The sequence below is a fragment of the Papio anubis genome, chromosome X (genome assembly GCF_008728515.1).
Source record: "Papio anubis isolate 15944 chromosome X, Panubis1.0, whole genome shotgun sequence".
Lineage (NCBI taxonomy): Eukaryota > Metazoa > Chordata > Mammalia > Primates > Cercopithecidae > Papio > Papio anubis.
Window position 1 is genome coordinate 52184154 of NC_044996.1, and position 18891 is coordinate 52203044.

Sequence of the window (18891 nt, forward strand, 5' to 3'; positions counted from 1 at the left end):
ATCTGGGACTATAGGCGCCCGCCACCATGCCCGGCTAATTTTTTGTATTTAGTAGAGATGGGGTTTCACCGTGTTAGCCAGGATGGTCTCGATCTCCTGACCTCGTGATCTGCCCGCCTCGGCCTCCCAAAGTGCTGGGATTACAGGCGTGAGCCACTGTGCCCGGCCAGAAAAATTAGATTTTAATAAATTAATGAATTAATAAATTGGACCTTGTCAAAATTAAAAATTGCTCTGCGAAAAGACAAAGCCATAAAAAGGGACTAGTATTTAAAATATAGAAAGAACTCTCAAAACATTGAAAAAGCAAACAGTCCAGTTAGAATATGGACAAAAGATATAAACACACATGGCACTGAAGAGGATATACCGATGGCAAATAAGCACATAAAAAGATGTTCAGCATCATTAATCATTTGGGAAATGCAAATTAAAATCATAATGAAATACCACCTATATATCCATCAGGGAGGGTATCCTTTAAAAAAAAAACGGGTAATACCAAGTGTTTGTGAAGATGGAGAGAAACTGGAATTCTCATACATGTCTGGTGGAAATGCAGAAATACAGCCACTTTGGAAAATATTTTGGCTATTTCTTATAAAGGTAACACGATACCTTCTTATAAAGAAAGGTACACTTACCATATGACTCTGCAATCCCACTTAAAGGTATTTATGCCAGTGAAATAAAAACCTGTGTCCACACAAAATCCTGTACATGAGAGTTAAAAGTAGCTCTATTCATAATTGCCAAAAGCTGGAAACAACTCAAATCTCAAATTTTTTTTTTTTTTTTTTTCAAGACAGAGTCTCCCTCTGTCGCCTGCAGTGGTGCAATCTCGGCTCACGGCAACCTCCGCCTCCCGGGTTCAAGCTTGATTCTCCTGCCTCAGCCTCCCCAGTAGCTGGGACTACAGGCGTGCGCCACCACGCCCAGCTAATTTTTGTATTTAATTTTTGTATTTTTAGTAGAGATGGGGATTCACCTTGTTGGCTAGAATGGTCTCGATCTCTTGACTTCTTAATCTGCTCGCCTTGGCCTCCCAAAGTGCTGGGATCACAGGCATGAGCCACCGCACCCGGCCTCAAATGTCTTTCTACGGGTGAATGGCTGAACTAACTGGTGTATTCATACAAAAGAATGAAGTGCTGATACATGATGCAACAACATCAATCAATCTCAAATGTATTTTGGGAAGTGAAAGAAGCCAGACTCAAAAAACTACATACTGTAGAATTCCATTTATATAACAAAAATATAGGGACATAGGCAAAAATACAGTGACAGAGTACAGATCAGTGTTTGCCAGAGATTAGGGGTAGAGGTAGGGAATAACATCAGAGGGGAAGCGCTGGGCAAGAGTTTGAAGTGATGGAACTGTCTCATACTGTGGTGGGAGTTATGTGACCCTATGCATTTGTCAGAACTCACAGAACTGTACACCAAAAAGAGTGAGTTTTTCTGTGTGTATGTTTAACATAAAAATTTAAAGGATAATACAAAAATGTAAACTAGAGAGAGGAAGGGAATGTGACATCAAAGAAGGCTTCTTTGGAATGAAAGTCTAATCCCAGTTCAGTACTGAGCACAAAAGGTTATAGGGCTGTTAAATCATAAAGGCATCATAAAGATGCCTCACAGGCTATACAAAATAACTGACTCTTTAGTGGGTTCAGAGTTTAAAGGGGCACATAAAAACAAGCAGAGAGCCACCTGCCCAAGGATGCACACACACAGCATGGCATGGGTCTGTTAGCCTAGGGTTGGGAAGGCTAAAGCCCCATATGAGTTGATTCAGTTCCCACATCCTAAGGGACATTCAGTTCCCACATCCTAAGGGACAAAAAAAAAGGGGGAGCTTTGAAAAAAAAAAGTAGATGAGACACCAAAGGAACAAAGAAAAGCTAGAGCCTCTTTCTGAGTGCAACTGGAGAATGAAGACAGATGACAGCGAGAAATCTTTTCTTCAGTAAACACTACTCTTGGGGCTACCAGCATTACTTTTGAGCCTGTGGCAGTGACACATGGCTGCCATCTGGAGACACCATCTCCAAATTACAGAAAGTCTTTTAAGCACTACAGTTGCAGAGCTGTTGATTATAAGGCCACAACACATATCACAAAGATCTTACTTGGCAGGCTGGGACCTCAACAATCACTCCCATTCTATATCTCTCCCACAGTCTGTCAAGGAAAATACACATCAGATTGGAATGGGTAGAATAAGTAAGAACGGTAAAGGGAAATATAAAGGTCAGGCTAAATGCTGAGACAGTAGAAGAGGCCCCAACTATTGTAAATAAGTTCAAATTTTCTGACCCAGAAAAAATCCTGGCATAAAGACAAAAACGTTGAAAGGCTGGAGAGGAGCAAACACAATCTCAGTTTTCAAATAAGGAAGAAGTCTCTGGGAGCTATAGTCTAGTGACACTGACAGCACTGATAGCATAGTGTTCTAGAATATTTAAACGTAAGGCGTATGCGTTACACAGAGAAGTAGTGATCTCCAGGAACCCTCTGGAACAAGTAATTCCAGATTGACCTAATTTCCTGTTTGGGCAGGGTCACCAGACTGGTAGAGCAGGGGAAATAGTGGATACACTATGTGGAAGTAAGTGAGGCATGTGACAATGCTTTTCATGTCATTGATGTGGATGAGATGAAATACAGGAGAGGTGACAATATGGTTAAAATTTCATAAGTGGCTGAGCAACTGTACCCAAAGAATGCCCATGGGAAGCTGATCGAGGATGTGGTTAAAAGAAATCAAGAAGGCAATTCCATTTACAATAGCTACAAAGAAATCTAGAAATAAACTTAACCAAAGAAGTGAAAACCTATACACTGAAAATTATAAAACATTGATGAAAGAAATTAAAGAGGACACAAAAAATAGATATCCCATGTTCATGGATCAGAAGAATTAATATTGTTAAAATGACCATATTGCTCAAAGCAATTTACAGATTCAATGCAATTTCTATCAAAATACCAACATCATTTTTCACAGAAATAGAAAAAGCAATCCTAAAATTCATATGGAACTAGAAAAGAGCCAGAATAGCCAAAGCAATCCTGAGAAAAAAAAAAAAAAAAAAGCTAGAGGCATCACATTACCTGACGTCAAAATATATTGTAAGGCTATAGTAACCAAAACAACACGGTATTGGTATAAAAATAGATATATAGATCAATGGAACAGAATAGGAAACCCAGAAATAAATTCATTTATTTATAGCCAACTGATCTTTGACAAGGCCATCAAGAACATACACTGGGGAAAGGACATTCTCTTCAATAAATGCTGCTTAGAAAACTAGATAACCTTTTACAGAATAATGAAATTGGACCCCCATCTCTCATATCCAAAAATTTACTCAAGATGGAGTAAAAACTTAAATGTAAGACCCAGAAGTACAAAATTACTAGAAGAAAACATAGGGAAAACTCCTCAGGATATTGGTCTAGGCAACAATTTTATGGTTAAGACCTCAAAAGCACAGGAAACAGAAACAAAAATAGACCAAGAGGACTATATTAAACTAAAAGGCTCCTGCACAGCAAAACAACAACAACAAACAACCGAGTGAAGAGACAACCTCTTGAATGGGAGAAAATATTTGCAAACTACTTATCCATCAGGGGACTAATAATGTCCAGTATATACAAGGAACTCGAACAACTCAACAGTAGAAAAACAAATAATTCCACTAAAAAAATTGGGCAAATGACACGAGTAGATATTTCTCAAAAGAGGACACACAAATGGCCAACAGATATATGAAAAAATGCTCAACATCACTAATCATCAGGGAGATGCAAATCAAAATCACACAATGAGATATCATCTCACCCCAGTTAAAATGGCTATTATTAAAAAGTCCAGGTGCAGTGGCTCATGCCTGTAATCCCAGGACTCTGGGAGGCCTATGCAGGTGGATCACTTGAGGTCAGGAGTTTGAGACCAGCCTGGCCAACATGGTGAAATCCCGTCTCTACTAAAAATAAAAAAATTAGCCGGGCATGGTGGTGGGCGCATGTAATCCCAGCAACTCGGGAGGCTGCAGCAGAAGAATTGCTTGAACCCAGGAGGTGGAGGTTGCAGTGAGCCAAGATCATGCCATTGCACTCCATCCTGGGGGACTGAGTGAGACTCTGTCTTTAAAAAAAAAAAAAAAAAGGACATAAATAACAGATGCTGGCCAGGATGCAGAGAAAAGGGAACCATACATTGTTGATGAGAATGTAAATTAATATAATCACTAAGGAAAAGAGTATTGAAATTTCTTAAAAAATGAAAACTAGCTGGGCGTGGTGGCTCACACCTGTAATCCCAGCACTTTGGGAGGCCAAGGCAGGTGGATCACCTGAGGTCAGGAGTTCGAGACCAGCCTGGCCAACATGGTGAAACTGTTTCTACTAAAAATACAGAAATTAGCTGGGCGTGGTGGCAGGTGCCTGTAATCCCAGCTACTGGGGAGGCTGAGGCAGGAGAATCGCTTGAACCCGGGAGGCAGAGGTTGCAGTGAGCCAAGATCACACCACTGCACTCCAACCTAGGCAACAAGAGTGAGACTCCATCGAAAGAAAGAAAGAAAGAGAGAAAGAGAGAGAGAAAGAGAGAAAGAGACAGAGAAGGAAGGGAGGGAACTAGCACTACCATATGATTCAGCAGTCCCACTACTGGGTACCTATTTAAAGGAAAAGAAATCAATATATCAAAGGGATCTGCATTCATGTGTTTATCACAGCACTATTCACAATAGCAAAGATATGGAATCAACCTAAGTATCCATCAGTGGACTAATGGATAAAGAAAATGTGCTACATATACATAATAGAATAGTATTTGGCCATAATAAAGAATGAAATCCTATCATTTGCAGCAACATGGATGGAACTGGAAGTCATTATGTTAAGCAAAATAAGCCAGGCACAGAAAGACAAATACTGCATGTTCTCACTTAATTGTAGGTGCTAAAAAAGTTAATCTCATGGACATAGAGAATAGAATGATAGATACCAGAGAATGGGAGGGGTAACTAGATGGCAGGGGGGATGAAGAGAGGTTTGTTGTGGATACAAATCTACAGTTAGAAGAAATAAATTCTAACGTTTGATAGCAGAATAGGGTGACTGTACTTAGCAACAATGTTTTGTATATTTCAAATTAAGTAGAAGAGAGGACTTGATAACAACACATAAAAATAGTAAATACTGAAGGTGATGGATACCGCAAATACCCTGACTTGATTACTCCACAGTCTATGCACATGACACTCAACATGTGCCCCATAAATATGTTAAGTATTATGTATCGATAAAAGAAAAAAGAATGTGGTTAAATACTGTATTGCAGGCTGGGCGTAGTGGCTCATCCCTGTAATCCCAGCACTGTGGGAGGCCGAAGCAGGCGGATCACCTGAGGTCAGGAGTTCGAGACTAGCCTGGCCAACATGGTGAAACCCTGTCTAGTAAAAATACAAAATTAGCCACGTGTGGTGGTGTGTGCCTGTAATCCCAGCTACTTGGGAGACTGAGGCAGGAGAATTGCTTGAACCTGGGAGGCAGAGGTTGAAGTGAGCCAAGATCACGCCATTGCACTCCAGCCTGGGCAACAAGACCAAAACTTTGTCTTAAAAAAAAAAAAAAACTCCCTTGCCCCACCTAAAAAAAACCCAAAAATACTGTATGGCAAAATTGTCTGGTGGGAAATGTGTAAGTCTTTATTGTGTATCTCCTGTGTTCTAGGCACCATGCTACATGTTTTCCTTTTCACATATATCATCTCATACAGTTCTCCCAACAGCCCTGTAAGGTATGTAGGTGTCTTTCCCTCTTTCGCAGATGAGGAAGTAAATTGCCCAGGATCCCTAAGCAAGTAGTGGGTAGAGCTGAAATTTGAACCCAAGCTTTGTCTGCTCCAAACCCCATGTCCTATGTAACCGCAGTGTCTGCCACTGCAGATATAAAATAGGCTACTACTTTGAAGTAAACACTGACCTTGTTGAATAGATAATATATCCACATGACTCAAAACCTCAAAAGTATAAAAAGTTACAAAGTACAATGTCTTCCCCCAACCCCTGCTCCCATGCCCACCCTGACTTAGTCCCCTCCCAAAGAACTACTTTTAATATTTCTTTGTGCAAATAAAGCAAATGTTGGCATAGCTTCTTATTTTTCCTTCCTTTTTAATACATAGGGTAGCATATTATGTCCACTCTTCCCTCCATTGCTTGTTTGGTAAACTTAACAGTTGTATTTAGAGATCTTTCCATATCACTACATAGTAAGCGTGCAATTTATTTAAATGAAATAACATTTATAAAATACATAGCAGTGACTGGCACATAATAGGTGTTTGTCCAGAGTCCAAGAGCTGGAAGGGGGAGAAGCTGAGATTTGAACTCAGGCCCATTGTCTCTGCTTTCTGTAGCTATTCATCTGTCTATCTCTTTTTAAGGTGTATGCAGAAAATAAAGTGCTGACAACAGTTTTGAAAGGGCCTTCTCTGTTATCTTCTATTATCTTCAGATAACCCAGGCAGTGTGACTAGCTTGCTCACAGATGAGGCAAGCTGCAAGGAAAGCAACAGCCCAGCTGACTCCAAGCTAGGAGTCAGGATAAGGGAATGACAGAAAGTGCAGGATGAGTGAAGATGATAGCAAATGACATGCCAATTTGCTTTGAAATAATGATCTGGTTGTTCTGGGTTTTTTCCCAGTCTTCTTTTCTAGAACAATGAGTTATATTTTTGATGAAAGAGATGGATTAAGCATGGCTCTAGAGTCAGACAGATCTGAGTTTAAATTCTCTGTGACTCTCTGAATCTAAAACTTCCCTGAACTTAGTTTCCTGGTTGGTAAAATGGGGGATAATAAACCATACCATAGGGCTGGTTGTGCGAACCAAACGAAATTTCATGTGTAAAATATTCAACCCTGTGAATGTTTTTCCCTAAGTCAGTGTCTGGGTTTGAGCCAGTGTCCCATCTTTCCTGAAGCAGCAACATGCTGTGGTTCCCAGCATTCATTTGGAGCACGTGACTGAGACACACGACTGCCATCTGGAGACACCATCTCCAAATTACGGAAAGTTCTTTAGCACTACAGTTGCAGAGCTATTGATTATAAGGTCACAAAGACTTTACATGGGAGGCTGGGGCCTCAGGTTGTACTTTTCCTGGACACTCCCTCCCCCTCATCATTGCTAACTTCACTCAATTCATTTTATGCCAAGACTAAGTCCTAAAAGGAGCTTTGAGACACTAGACCTCCAAACCAAAGGCCCTTATGCAGCTTATATTTCTCCAAAGGGCTTTATGCTCATTTAAGAAGAACCAATGAAGAAGGTTAATGTTAATAATAGGGCTGCAGACTCTGTGAAAGTACCTTCTGCATCTGTTGCTTTTTACTAGCCACCTCTCCAAACTATAGTCTCCCATAATCTGGCTTCTGCTCCCAGGATGCTAGTGGTCAGCATCTACTTTTAACCATGGCTGTGTGAGAGTAACACACATGACTCCTTAAATATAGTTAAATACAGTTGAAAACAGTTAAATACACAAGTACAGTTAAAAACAGTTAAATACAGGAATACAGTTAAAAACAGTTAAACACACAAGTACAGTTAAAAACAGTTAAATACAGGAATACAGTTAAAAACAGTTAAATACAGTTAAAAACAGTTAAATACACAAATACAGTTAAATACAGTTAAATACAGAAATATAGTTAAATACAGTTAAATACAGAACTATTTTCTTGAGGGTAATGAAAAGTAAACCAAAGAGGCAGTGCATAATGAAGGCCAAATAAGTGTGTCTAGACAGTAAACATTTATTTCAGAAGAGGTACCTAATAAGTACTCAATAAATATTCAATGAACGAATAAATGGGCAAGGGAAAGCTCAGTGTGGGCTAAAGCAGTTGGGAACACAGTACTGAACACAGCCTGACCAAAGTGCAGATTTCGTGTGGGGAGAACAGGTAGGAAGTTGTTAGTCTGGGAAGCTAGGCCGAGGCCAGATTCTGATTTAAAATGATCATTGTGGGTCACTAGGTCTGGGGGAGGGGGAAACATGAGTCAGATAATCCAGTTAGAGGCAACTGTATTATCCATGTGTGAGGTCAAAGTTTTATTCCCATGGATTAATAAAGAAATGACAGGTCTTTGTGACTGACTGGCAGGAAGTGATGAGGAAAAGGGGGCTGTTAAAGGTGACAGGACCTATTAGAGGTGACACTGAGGTATTCTGAAGTCTAAGTAACTAAGAGAATGATGGTAGTGTTATCAGAAGTAGGAAGGTCACTAGGTGGAACTCTTTTCAGGAGAGAGGAAATATTTTTGTTTTAGACATCTCCAAATGGAAGTGTGTATCAGCGGTTGGAGATGTAGTCCATCAGCTCAGGAGACAGGTCAGGGTTGACCCAAGTTCAGATCCTAGTCTCATTCTCTCTATGGTCACCACCAGAGAGTCCATCTCCTTTCCCAGTTTCAGCTCTGACCAGAATTGTGAAATGCCATGGAGCCCAAGGAAGGGGGATTAAGAAGAAAGGAAGGTGCTCACTGCTGCTAGAGAGACTGAGAGACACGCTCAAGAAAGGGTCATGGAAATTGGTTCTCTCATGGGAGAAAACTTTTTTCTTCAAGAGATGTCATTTCAGGTTGTAGATTTGTGAGTGGGTGAGAAACAGACTGTAGAGAGTTTAGGAGTTAGTGGGTGCTGAGAGAGAGAGGGAGTGGGTGTGGACCATTTGGCAGTGAGAAGAACATGAGTAGAAGGTAGCTACGAAGGAGCTCAGAGGAGCTCAAAGCTGATAATTTCTCAGTTGAAACTGTTTTTCTTAAAGGTCACTGTTTACCTCCTTGCCAAATAAAATCTTTTCTCTACCCTCAATTAGATTTCTTTGCAATATTTGACACAATTTATCTCTTACCCCTTCCTTTCCTTAAAACTCTCTTCTCCTGTGGCTTCTGTAATATGACAGGTACTGCCCAGATATCTTCCTACATGACTGACAACTAATTCTCTTTTTTTCCCCTTGCTGGTTCCTCTTCTCCTACTCATGTCTACAGATGTCTTCTAAAGCTCTGACCCTGGCCTTCTGCTCCCTCAGACAACCCATCTATCTAAGCTGATGACTCACACAACTTCATCTTTCCGCTTCCAGCTGCCGGTAGGGCATCTTTACCAAACCAGTTTTCTTTTTTAACATTGTCTTTTTGAGAGGGGTCCTACAATTCTTCCAGGTGTACAGACTGAGTGCTTTCAGACATCAGTTTGTTTCTTAGCCTCTTGGTACATCAAGTCTGTACTAAGTCTTGTCGTCTCTTTCTTTGAAACATTTATGGGGTTCATCTGTACCTTCCATTTCTTTGCCACCACCCTCAGTCATCTCTAGCCAACATTACTGTAGCTGGTTCCTGGAGAGTCTCCCTGACTCAGGCCTAACCACTGAACCCCTATTTCTGCATAGAATAATCAGGTTAATGTTCTAAAATGACAATTTATTGTGTCATGCCCCTGTGCAAAAACATGTGATGGGCTCCCTGTAGATCCTAGTACAACAGCTAAACTCTTCTGCCTGGCTTGCAAAGCAAAGAAACAAAGAATCAGAAATGGAAGGGATATCAGATACCACCTGGCCTAACTTCCCTTTTAATGCAGGAATTACTTACTGTGCAGCATTCATCACAGATAGTTTTCCTGCCTCTCATTAGTATTGTCCCTAGATCACGGAGTCTTTCCTAATTTGGTCTCACTCTTTATATTTAACTTTTTTTTTTTTTTTTTTTTTTTTTTTTGAGACAGAGCCTTGCTTTGTCACCCAGGCTGGAGAGCAGTGGTGCCATCTCAGCTCTCGGCTCACTGCAACCTCCACCTCCCGGGTTCAAGCGATTCTCCCGCCTCAACCACCGGAGTAGCTGGGATTATAGGCACGTGCCACCATGCCTGGCTAATTTTTTGTAGTTTTGTTAGAGATGAGGTTTCACCATATTGACCAGGCTGGTCTCAAACTCCTGACCTCGAGTGATCCACCTGTCTCGGCCTCCCAAAGTGCTGGGTTTACAGGCATGAGCCACTGCACCTGACCTATATTTAACTTTCTTTGATACTACTCCCTCCACCTTCCATCTCCTCCAGTCAGGCCGGTTTCTTCTTAGCTCCCTCCTCTACCAGGTTTGTTCTTACTTCCACATTTTTAGCCATCTGCTTTTCTGGGTGCTCTCCCCTCCCCTTTCTAGTTCTCAAAATCCCACCTATCATTCTAAGCTTAGCCTAAATGTCATCTTTCGTGACCCCTTTCCTGACTTCTTTTTCTTAAATCCTACTGCATTTACTGCTATCACATAGCTTCACACTTACTTGCCCTACATGTGCTAATTTTATACACCCCCATCACCCCCAACAGAATGTCAGCTACATGATGGGGACAAAACCCTATCTGAGACCTTGTATCACCCACAGGCTTACCTTGCACAGGATTAGGCATTGAGTAACTAGTCGATACTTAATGATTAATAATATATGGAGAACCTTCAGGCTGGAGAGGTGAGGTCACACAGTAAGTCAGTAACCCAAGTTCATGACGAGAAATCACAGCCCCTGATTCCCTGTGCTGCAGTTTGGGCACATGTGAGCCAAGCCTGATGGGGATGCTTCAGGGAAGGGCCTAGGTCTGAGGCCAGAAAAGAGCTTTTCTGGGCTTGAGAAGCAGGGTAGATTACCTCGGTAGTCCAGGGCAGGAGCCCGTGGGACCTCCTCTGCATATACTTCATTGTAGCTTTCATCTGGATAGTAGCCAGAACCTAGAATAAGGAAGACAATATCAAGATGGTGTCTTGATTTCTCACTCAAGTCCTTCCCAACCTTCCCCCTCTCGTCCAACTTTGTCACTTCCTTAGGACATGGCATTCCATGGGTGGGGAGCCAGGTGGATATTTAGTGGGGGAAATCCTGTGTTGTAAGGCAGCAGAACTATTGTGGGTGAATCTCAGCACCTCAGTTGCATAGAGGGCAGGCTCATGGTTGTGGGGCCAGTTATTGCGAGCACTAGAAGACTCCATCTAAAAGCAAAAAATTGAACCTGACCATACATCAATCCTGTCAATCTGGACTATAAATGACCCATTTCCTTGAAGCAACACATGAGTCTTGGTAAGACACTGAGGACTAAGCTCTGAGAATGGACTGTGGTCCCAGATAGGAGGAAAAAACAGAACTTGTGTCTTCCCCCTAGTGACAGTCCTGCTCACAGTCCTCAAAAAGAAACAGTTACTCAGGTTTCCACTAGCCCACAGGGCACGGGCCTTTTTGTCATTGGATTACCATTGCTGGGGGTGGCGTGCCAAGGCCAAGAGGGGTGACTTAAAAGGCAAGAGGAAATGAAAGCAGTTTTGTGAGCACTTTGCCCTGGTTTGGAGAACAGAGACGGCAGAGTCCTTCGGATAAATTTTCTGTTTCTCTAATCACAAGGAACGTTAATGGAGCTGCCGAGCTAGGGAACATTCCTAATCTATCTCCATCCAGTTAAGTGGCCCAGTCCCTAGTGGAGGCAGGTCTGCAGCTGTCTGGGAGACTAAACAGTGTGTTCCACCAGACGGCAGGAAATCGGTCATGAATACGAACTAATTGGAAAACAACTTGGTCCTTTCCGGAGCAAAGTTTCCGGAAGCCTTCCTTCCAGCCTCCCTGAGCCCTAACGCACGCACAAGAATAGCGTAGCCAGCTGTGTTGGAGTCAAGAGACAATTCCGTTATTTCCAGGAGAGGGTGTGCTTCCAGGACAGGGCTGGGTTTTAGTGCTGGAGCCCTTTGGCCTGTGTAAACACTCAGGCCACAAGCTCGCCTCCTCCTCTTGGGAAGAGGCACAGGGCCCCCTGCACTAAAGGGCAGAGCAGAGGGCGAGATGATGAAGCTCCTCCATTCCCCACAAGCCCAGACTAGGGGTGGGGGAGGTGAGGTATTGGGAAACCAGTCCAATTTCGTGAACAAGGGAATGAATCAATTGAAAGTTTGCCTTATGAAATCATGTCCTCGTTGGTTTGCCCTCATTCCAAAGGAAAGAGTTCATTTTTTCTTTTTCCCCTCTTTCTTTTTTTCTGTTTTCCCATTTCAGTTCTTCTGGCTTCTGTTTATTTCTTCTCAGGCCTCATCTCCCCTGCTCTCTTTTCTCCCATAACGGGAGGTTTCATTGGTGGGCGCGGGGGAGGAGGGGGGGGTCATGGAATTCTCGTCAGCGGTTTCAGTTTGGTATTAGCCTCAAAGCCTTATAGGTCTTGTAAACAGGAGGCCAGATGTGTGTGATTCCCTAAAGTATTAGGTCTCCCTGCTCGGGTTACAGAGTCCAGCTTTTGAAGAAATGCTCAGCAGGGAGCAAAGGACTGTTTACCAGAAGAGAAAACAGGAGTGTCAAAGCCCTGTGGCTTGATAATGGTAACAACAACAAGAAGACATGACAATGGCTGCTAACATCTCTCAGCTCACATTCTGTGTTAAGCACATGACATATGTTAGCTCATTATGTCACCATAACATGTCAGCAGGGTAGGTATTACTAATGTGCTCCAATATAAAGCCGAAGAAACGGGCTTGAGGAACCAAGGGGGTTGTCCAAGGTCTCCCAGTTATTAAGTAGCAGAGTAGGCATTCCAGCCCAGGTCTGCTTGACCCCCTAGATACCAAACTCAGACACTCCACTGAAGATGGTGATTAGGGGAGAGCTTTTGACGATGTCCAACTGGGGTAAAAGTCCAAAATCTCTTTTGCAATCCAGCTTTTTTACTGTGTGTGTGGGATCGAAGGCCACCAAGCATTTTACATCATTCCAGATTTACAGGGGATGTAGGAAAACTGTGGGGGAAGACTCAATAAGATAATTACAGTCTCCATCAGGGTGCGGAAGTACACTTTGTGTGGAGAAAGTTCAGACCACCTTGCCACTTTACACCTTTCCATTTTCCCATTTCCCCTCTTTGCCTATCTTTGAGTATTTTTTTCTTTTTTGCAAATGGTGGAATTCTTAGATGGGTATAAGAATGAAATTAAAGGGGAACACTCCCTACATTATTCTGTCTGCTTGTCCCTCTTTAGCCCTGGGGGAAGGACTTGGGGAGCATTCATCAGTTCCTTTAGATCAATCAGTGCTTGGTTACTGTGTGGTCTGTTACTGGGCTCCTCCAACCTCCATAGTACAGTCAGGCCCTCTAAGCACTGCCCTTCACAAAAGTATAGTTAGACATGTAATTGATAGTTAAAAGACTATTTCAAGATTCATATTAATCCTTGGTTTATGATGACAAATACAGTCTGACTTTCTGGGCTGCACAGATACGCCAGCACACACTTTTAACCCATTCTTTGCTTTATTTATATTCTTAACTTTTCCCAACCACTGCTGATTATTCCTGGACCCTTTTTCTGATTAGCCCTGAATCCACATTTGGCTGCTTTTCTGTGCTATGCTCATTTGAAGACAAGGCTGTAGAAGTAAACAAAACAGTCCTGGATGCATAAAGAGTGCTCAATAAATATTTGTTGAAGGAATGAATGAACAAATGCATGAAGGCAAGCCCAACAGCTGAGCTAGCAGTGTAGGGGAAATGTCTCTCATCATGTGGTCTCCTAAGGATAGAAGAGGGAAGGATGAGTGGGATTGCAGGGCTGGCGGAGGCCTCACCAATCTGAGCTCCTCAGGAGTGGTGACTTGTGATTCATGTGGAAGTGGGGAGTTCCATCTTTTCAAATAGCCCTTTGAGAACCTCAACTGAATCTAACTTTTAAAAAACTGCTCTGTGCTCACGACTCCAACAGCTCAGGCTTCTGTTTTGGGAAAGGTAAAGACCTTTGCATGCCATGAGGTTTCATACAGGTGTTCAGAACTGGGCTTCGAGCCATGTAATCTCCACTGCTTTAGTCCTGTGGTCTTTGGCTGGATTTTGGTCTCTGTAAATGAACTGAAGCTAGGGGAGGTTGGGGAGGACAGTTGCATATTTATCTCCTGGAGACTTGGGGCACCTTTAACCCCAAACAGGATATGCTCTGCCAAGGGCTTGACTTGAATTTTTTCATCTCAATGTCAGTCCTTGTGCTTCACCCCCTACAAAGCCAGGTTAAGCCAAAAAGGGGAAGAAGTTTGCATATTTGTTTGAAAACTTGATGCAGCTGTTCCAGACAAACAGAGCTACTGCCAAAGGCCTCCACCAGGAGCTAAGGGCATGTGGAAAATTTTAGCTGCAATGACTGTGGCTGTGATGGGAGCAGTTTGTTATTTACTCATCTCTGGATATTTTCCTAACCCCATTGGTTGGGCCTGTCTCCTTCCCCCACTCCTCCCTACTGGCCCCTGTGAGGGCAGACACTGCAGGCCACAGAATATTCTTAGCACTTGGAATGCCAGCTGGGCCCCATATAAAACCTCTGTATGCCACTTCATTATCCTGCCCTCATCCCTTCCCTCTCCCCTTTCCCTCTTCTCACTGAGTTTGTTCTCTGGCTCTCTGGGTGAAGAATGAAATGTTCAGGAATCCAGAAAACTCCATCCCTTCTGAAGTAAAGAACAAATGAAAAGAAACTGGGAAATTCCTGATTAAAAGGATGTGATCTGTATTACCACTAACAGCTTTGGCATAAAAGGGCTATAAAAATCTCATTTTATAAATAAGGTCAGGGAGGGAGGGAGGGAGGGAAGAAGTCTGATGGATTCTTGTTTCCCTTGAATAGATTGCCTGCTCCCTTATTTTTCCCAAATGAGATTTGTGGTCTAAGTCCATTTTTGTGGTCTTGACAAGGGTATTTGACTCATAAAAGGATTAATATTAATAAAGATTTGATTCATAAAGGATTTCATATTAGAAAATGGTTTTCAGGAAGCTAAGTACACAAGCAGGTGAGACAATGGCCTCAAAGGTGATGTCCAACCTTCTCATGTTTGTACTAGTGTGGCCTATTTCAAATAGCTCTTGTTAGACTGCCTTAAAAGCCTCCTTTGGTAGTCTGTTGCAATGTTTAACCATCTTTATTGTCCTTTAATACTTCTCTGTATAGAAAATAAGTGTCTCTTTTTGTAGTCTAACTCTTTCTTCTCCAAGTCTTGGTCTAGGACTTATCCTTCCGGGAAATAACAGACAACAGCTCCTAGAACTTACCTGCATACCATGTTGGTGTCACTGCTGGAGTCAGGAAGAACAGCAGAGAGAGAGCTCCTCTTTGAGTTAGTTGACTGGCCATCCTTGAAAGGGAGGATTATGGAGACAAGAAAAGATGTATGTATGGCCTGAAGTACCAGGGTAAAGGAAAGGGACTTTCAGAAGTCAGCCATCAATTAACTTCCAAAAGTGGGGAAGCAGAAATATGGGATCTGTGAGGAAGAAGAGAGATTTTATAATTAATGAATGCTTTTTATATTATCTCCCTCATAAGAATCTTTCATGTTATAGAATAACAAGACTCTGTTTGTTATTTGTGGTCCCTTTTCCTCCCAGGAGGAGGAGGACGTAAAACAACCAATCTTCAACTGACCCTGGTGGGATCAGATGCAAATGCTCCATGGTCCAAGTTATAGAGAGGGACACTGAAGTACTGAGACTAGGAAAAGGCCAACATAAAATTACATGGAACCAGTAGGGAACCTGGTGACCTAAAGGCTACCATTAGGTTTCATTCATTCAACTAACATTGCCTAGCCACTAATCTGGGAAAGTGTTAGCATATGTGGTCTAAGAATTTGAACACTGACGTTACACAGGTCTGGATGTGAATCCAATTCTGTCACCTGTTAGCTATGGGGTCTTGGACAAATTTTTTAACTTCTCTGAGCCTCGGTTTCCTCATCTATAAAATCGGAATAATAATACTCTCTACCTCATGAATTGATTATTGCCTGTCATATAGGGAAGTAATTTATATATTAGACAATATTATTACCAATTTTGTATTGGACAGGACTGAATGTTTCCCTTCTTTAGTCTCCCAGGCAGTAACTATACTCTGGCTCTGTTCTTAGCTTTGGGTTTTAAGGCTTAGTGGTTTGGTAGTGGCTTCTGGCTTTCAAGTCCAGCCTAACCCTCTAGTTTTACCTTGCTGGGCCAGCAGGAAGTCAGCGAGGTAGAGGAGGACCTGCTGAGGTACATGAGGAGAGGGTGAACAAGCTCCAATTGCCCTCTCACTTCCTGCCCTGTCCTCACCCTAATGGGATGAGAGTTTTGTGGTTCCCAGTAGGCAAATACTTTGTAAATGACAGTATTAAAATTTGCTGCCCATTGGTATAAATTGGCCACTGGGCATTTCAGCAAGCACCCATTCACTCACATGCTTTCAATGAAATGCCATGCTCAGGGGAGGAGTCAGTCGTAGAAATAGAGAAACAAAAAGGTGGTAGATTCTGGCCAGAGTTCCTAAGGGACATGCAAAGCCCAAGAAAGGGAAAAATTTATTTTCTAATTCATTGCTACTTGGTTTCAGACTTTGTCTAGAAAGTGACAGGGAGGCAGGATGGAGAAAAAGAGTAAACGAAGGAGAAAAGGGAAGTAGAAGGATGTGGGATGGAAGGAAAGAAAATCTGACAGAGCTGAAGGAAAGAGATGGATAAACACAGAAAGAGGCAACAAAAGGAGGAGAAAGAGGAGATTAAAGAGAGATCTGGGAAAACAAACAGTTAGATAACTAATCACCAACCCCTCTCCCACATCTAGCCTCCATCTAGTTCCTTTGTTCTGGAGCAGAGGCATTCCTTTTTCAGACCCAATACTCTGAACCTGTGACCTCTTACGTGTCCAGCTTCTCCCCAATCTCAGGCTTAATACTTGACTCACTAGAGTCAACCATCCCATCCCTCTGCTGTGGGCCAAGAAGTTGCTGGGAACATGTGTTTGCAGTCAGGTCACAGCATAAATGAAAAGCAGCATATGATCCAGCTTCATAAAATAACTTCTCCCCCGACCTCCACCCCCAGCCATGTTGCCCAAGTTCTGGATCTCCTTATCCCCTTCACAATTGTGCATTGGGGTAGTGGAGTGTGGAGGGATTAGTTGCAGATCTTACCTGTTTTATGGTATTTTGTGCCCTTTTTCTCTCTCCTCTTTCTCCTTCCTCTCTGCTCCTCTCATCAATTGGAAAAAACCTTCTACTTCAACATTCCTAGAACGAGTGGCTCCTGGTCTGTCCCGACCTCCGGGATTCTGTTAACACTGCCCAGATGTTACGACGTCCGCATCTGCCAAAAGTTTCCTTAAAGCTATATTATCCCCGAAGCTATAGTTATTCCTCTCTCAGAGAAGGGTTTTAGAAAGATGGGGGAGAAGGAACACAGGGATTAGAGGAACTCAGTCTGTCTGCTGCAGAAGAGGGGGAAGTGTGAATGGCACTGGCTCCAAGCCTGTGAGTATAGTGATGACTAACACAGAGGCTGGCTTAAGCGGCCTCCAGAGATGTGTTGCACTGAAGAACACTTCTTTTTATGACTCAGCATGACATAAGAATTGAATGAAAAGGAATTTCACAAACACAAACACCAAAGAGAGGGGAAGACTGTAGCTGATTTTGACATTCCCTAAGATTTCTCCTGTAATTCCTTAGGCTCCCAACTCTGAATTATCTTGCAATCTATATGGTATCAGGTCAGATACACTTTGAAACCCTCATGCCAGTGACCTAACTTCTCTGGACTTCAGTTTCTGTTAAGATTATATTGTTTACAAAAAAACCCCATGTACTTCTTGCCTGAAGAATCAAGACTGATTTCCCTTACTAAGAATGGAAGGAAAGCATGCCTGGAGAGGCTTTAGTGGGAGGCTGTTTGAGCAAATCTAGCTGCATCCCAGTGGTCTCTGATGGAGGGTTACATTTCACTCAGCAAGATTTTTTCATTTTAGTATCTGATAATAAGACTGTTCTGCCATAGCACAGACCAGCTACTTACAATCTCCCTCCCCTCACAGTTGACATTTCCATCTCTTGGAAAATCAGTGGTTATAGAAGGAAGAATTTTAAGCTGTTGTAGAAAGGGTGTTTCTCCTGTGTATGCAAGCAAATTGGTAACCCCTTCTCAGTCATAATGGGAAGAATTGTACTTATGAGAATACAAAGTTCAAAAGCAAGCCTGAGCCTGCTTCATTTCCAATCCACCTGTGACAAATATGTATTGAGTATCTACCATGTGCTTAACAGAGTAATACCTATGTAAAGAAGATGTGGCTGGGCGCAGCGGCTCACGCCTGTAATCCCAACACTTTGGGAGGCTAAAGAGGGCAGATCATTAGGTCAGGAGTTCAAGATTAGCCTGGCCAACATGGTGAAACCCCATCTCTACTAAATACAAAAAAAATTAGCCGGGCGTGGTGGTGCCTGTAATCCTAGCTACTCAGGAGGCTGAGGCAGGAGAATTGCTTGAACCCGGGAGGCAGAGGTTGCAGTGAGCTGAGATCACGCCACTGCACTCCAGCCTGGGTGAGGGAGTGAGACTCCATCTCAGAAGAAGAAAAAAAAAAAAAAGAAGACGTGATCGTCATGGCCTTATTCATTCCATAAATTTATCAAGTATCTACCATGTCAAGAGTGGTGGATGTAGTGGTGAACAAGACAGACAAAATCCCAGGCATTGTAATTCATAATTAATTCAACAAGTACTTGTTGAGCATCTATTATGTGCCACACGTGGTTCCAGGTATTTGAGAAACATCAGTGAACAAAACAGACAAAAATCCCTGCCCTCATGGAACAGAGGAGACAGACATCAAACAAGCATGTTCTTAATTACAATTGCGTGTGTTTAGGGAATCTTTATTGGTCATCTACTATAAGCTGAGCAGTGCAGATACAGTGGTGAGCAAGTAATGTGTGACTCTTGATCTTATGGAGCTTACTCTCCAGCTCCCGGAGTTTATG

At 42.5% G+C, this 18891-nt stretch overlaps 1 protein-coding gene across 1 annotated transcript in view; it reads right to left on the reverse strand.

Moving 5' to 3' along the window:
- Window positions 1–18891, reverse strand: part of SRPX2 (sushi repeat containing protein X-linked 2) — a 32084-nt gene that overhangs the window by 9884 nt on the left and 3309 nt on the right. The window contains exons 2-4 of the mRNA XM_009197927.4: window positions 17050–17221; window positions 15156–15367; window positions 10738–10818 (exon numbers count right to left, since the gene is read on the reverse strand). Of these exons, the coding sequence (XP_009196191.1) occupies window positions 10738–10818; window positions 15156–15237 (163 nt within the window). The 5' untranslated portion in view covers window positions 15238–15367; window positions 17050–17221. The remainder of the gene's footprint in view (window positions 1–10737; window positions 10819–15155; window positions 15368–17049; window positions 17222–18891) is intronic.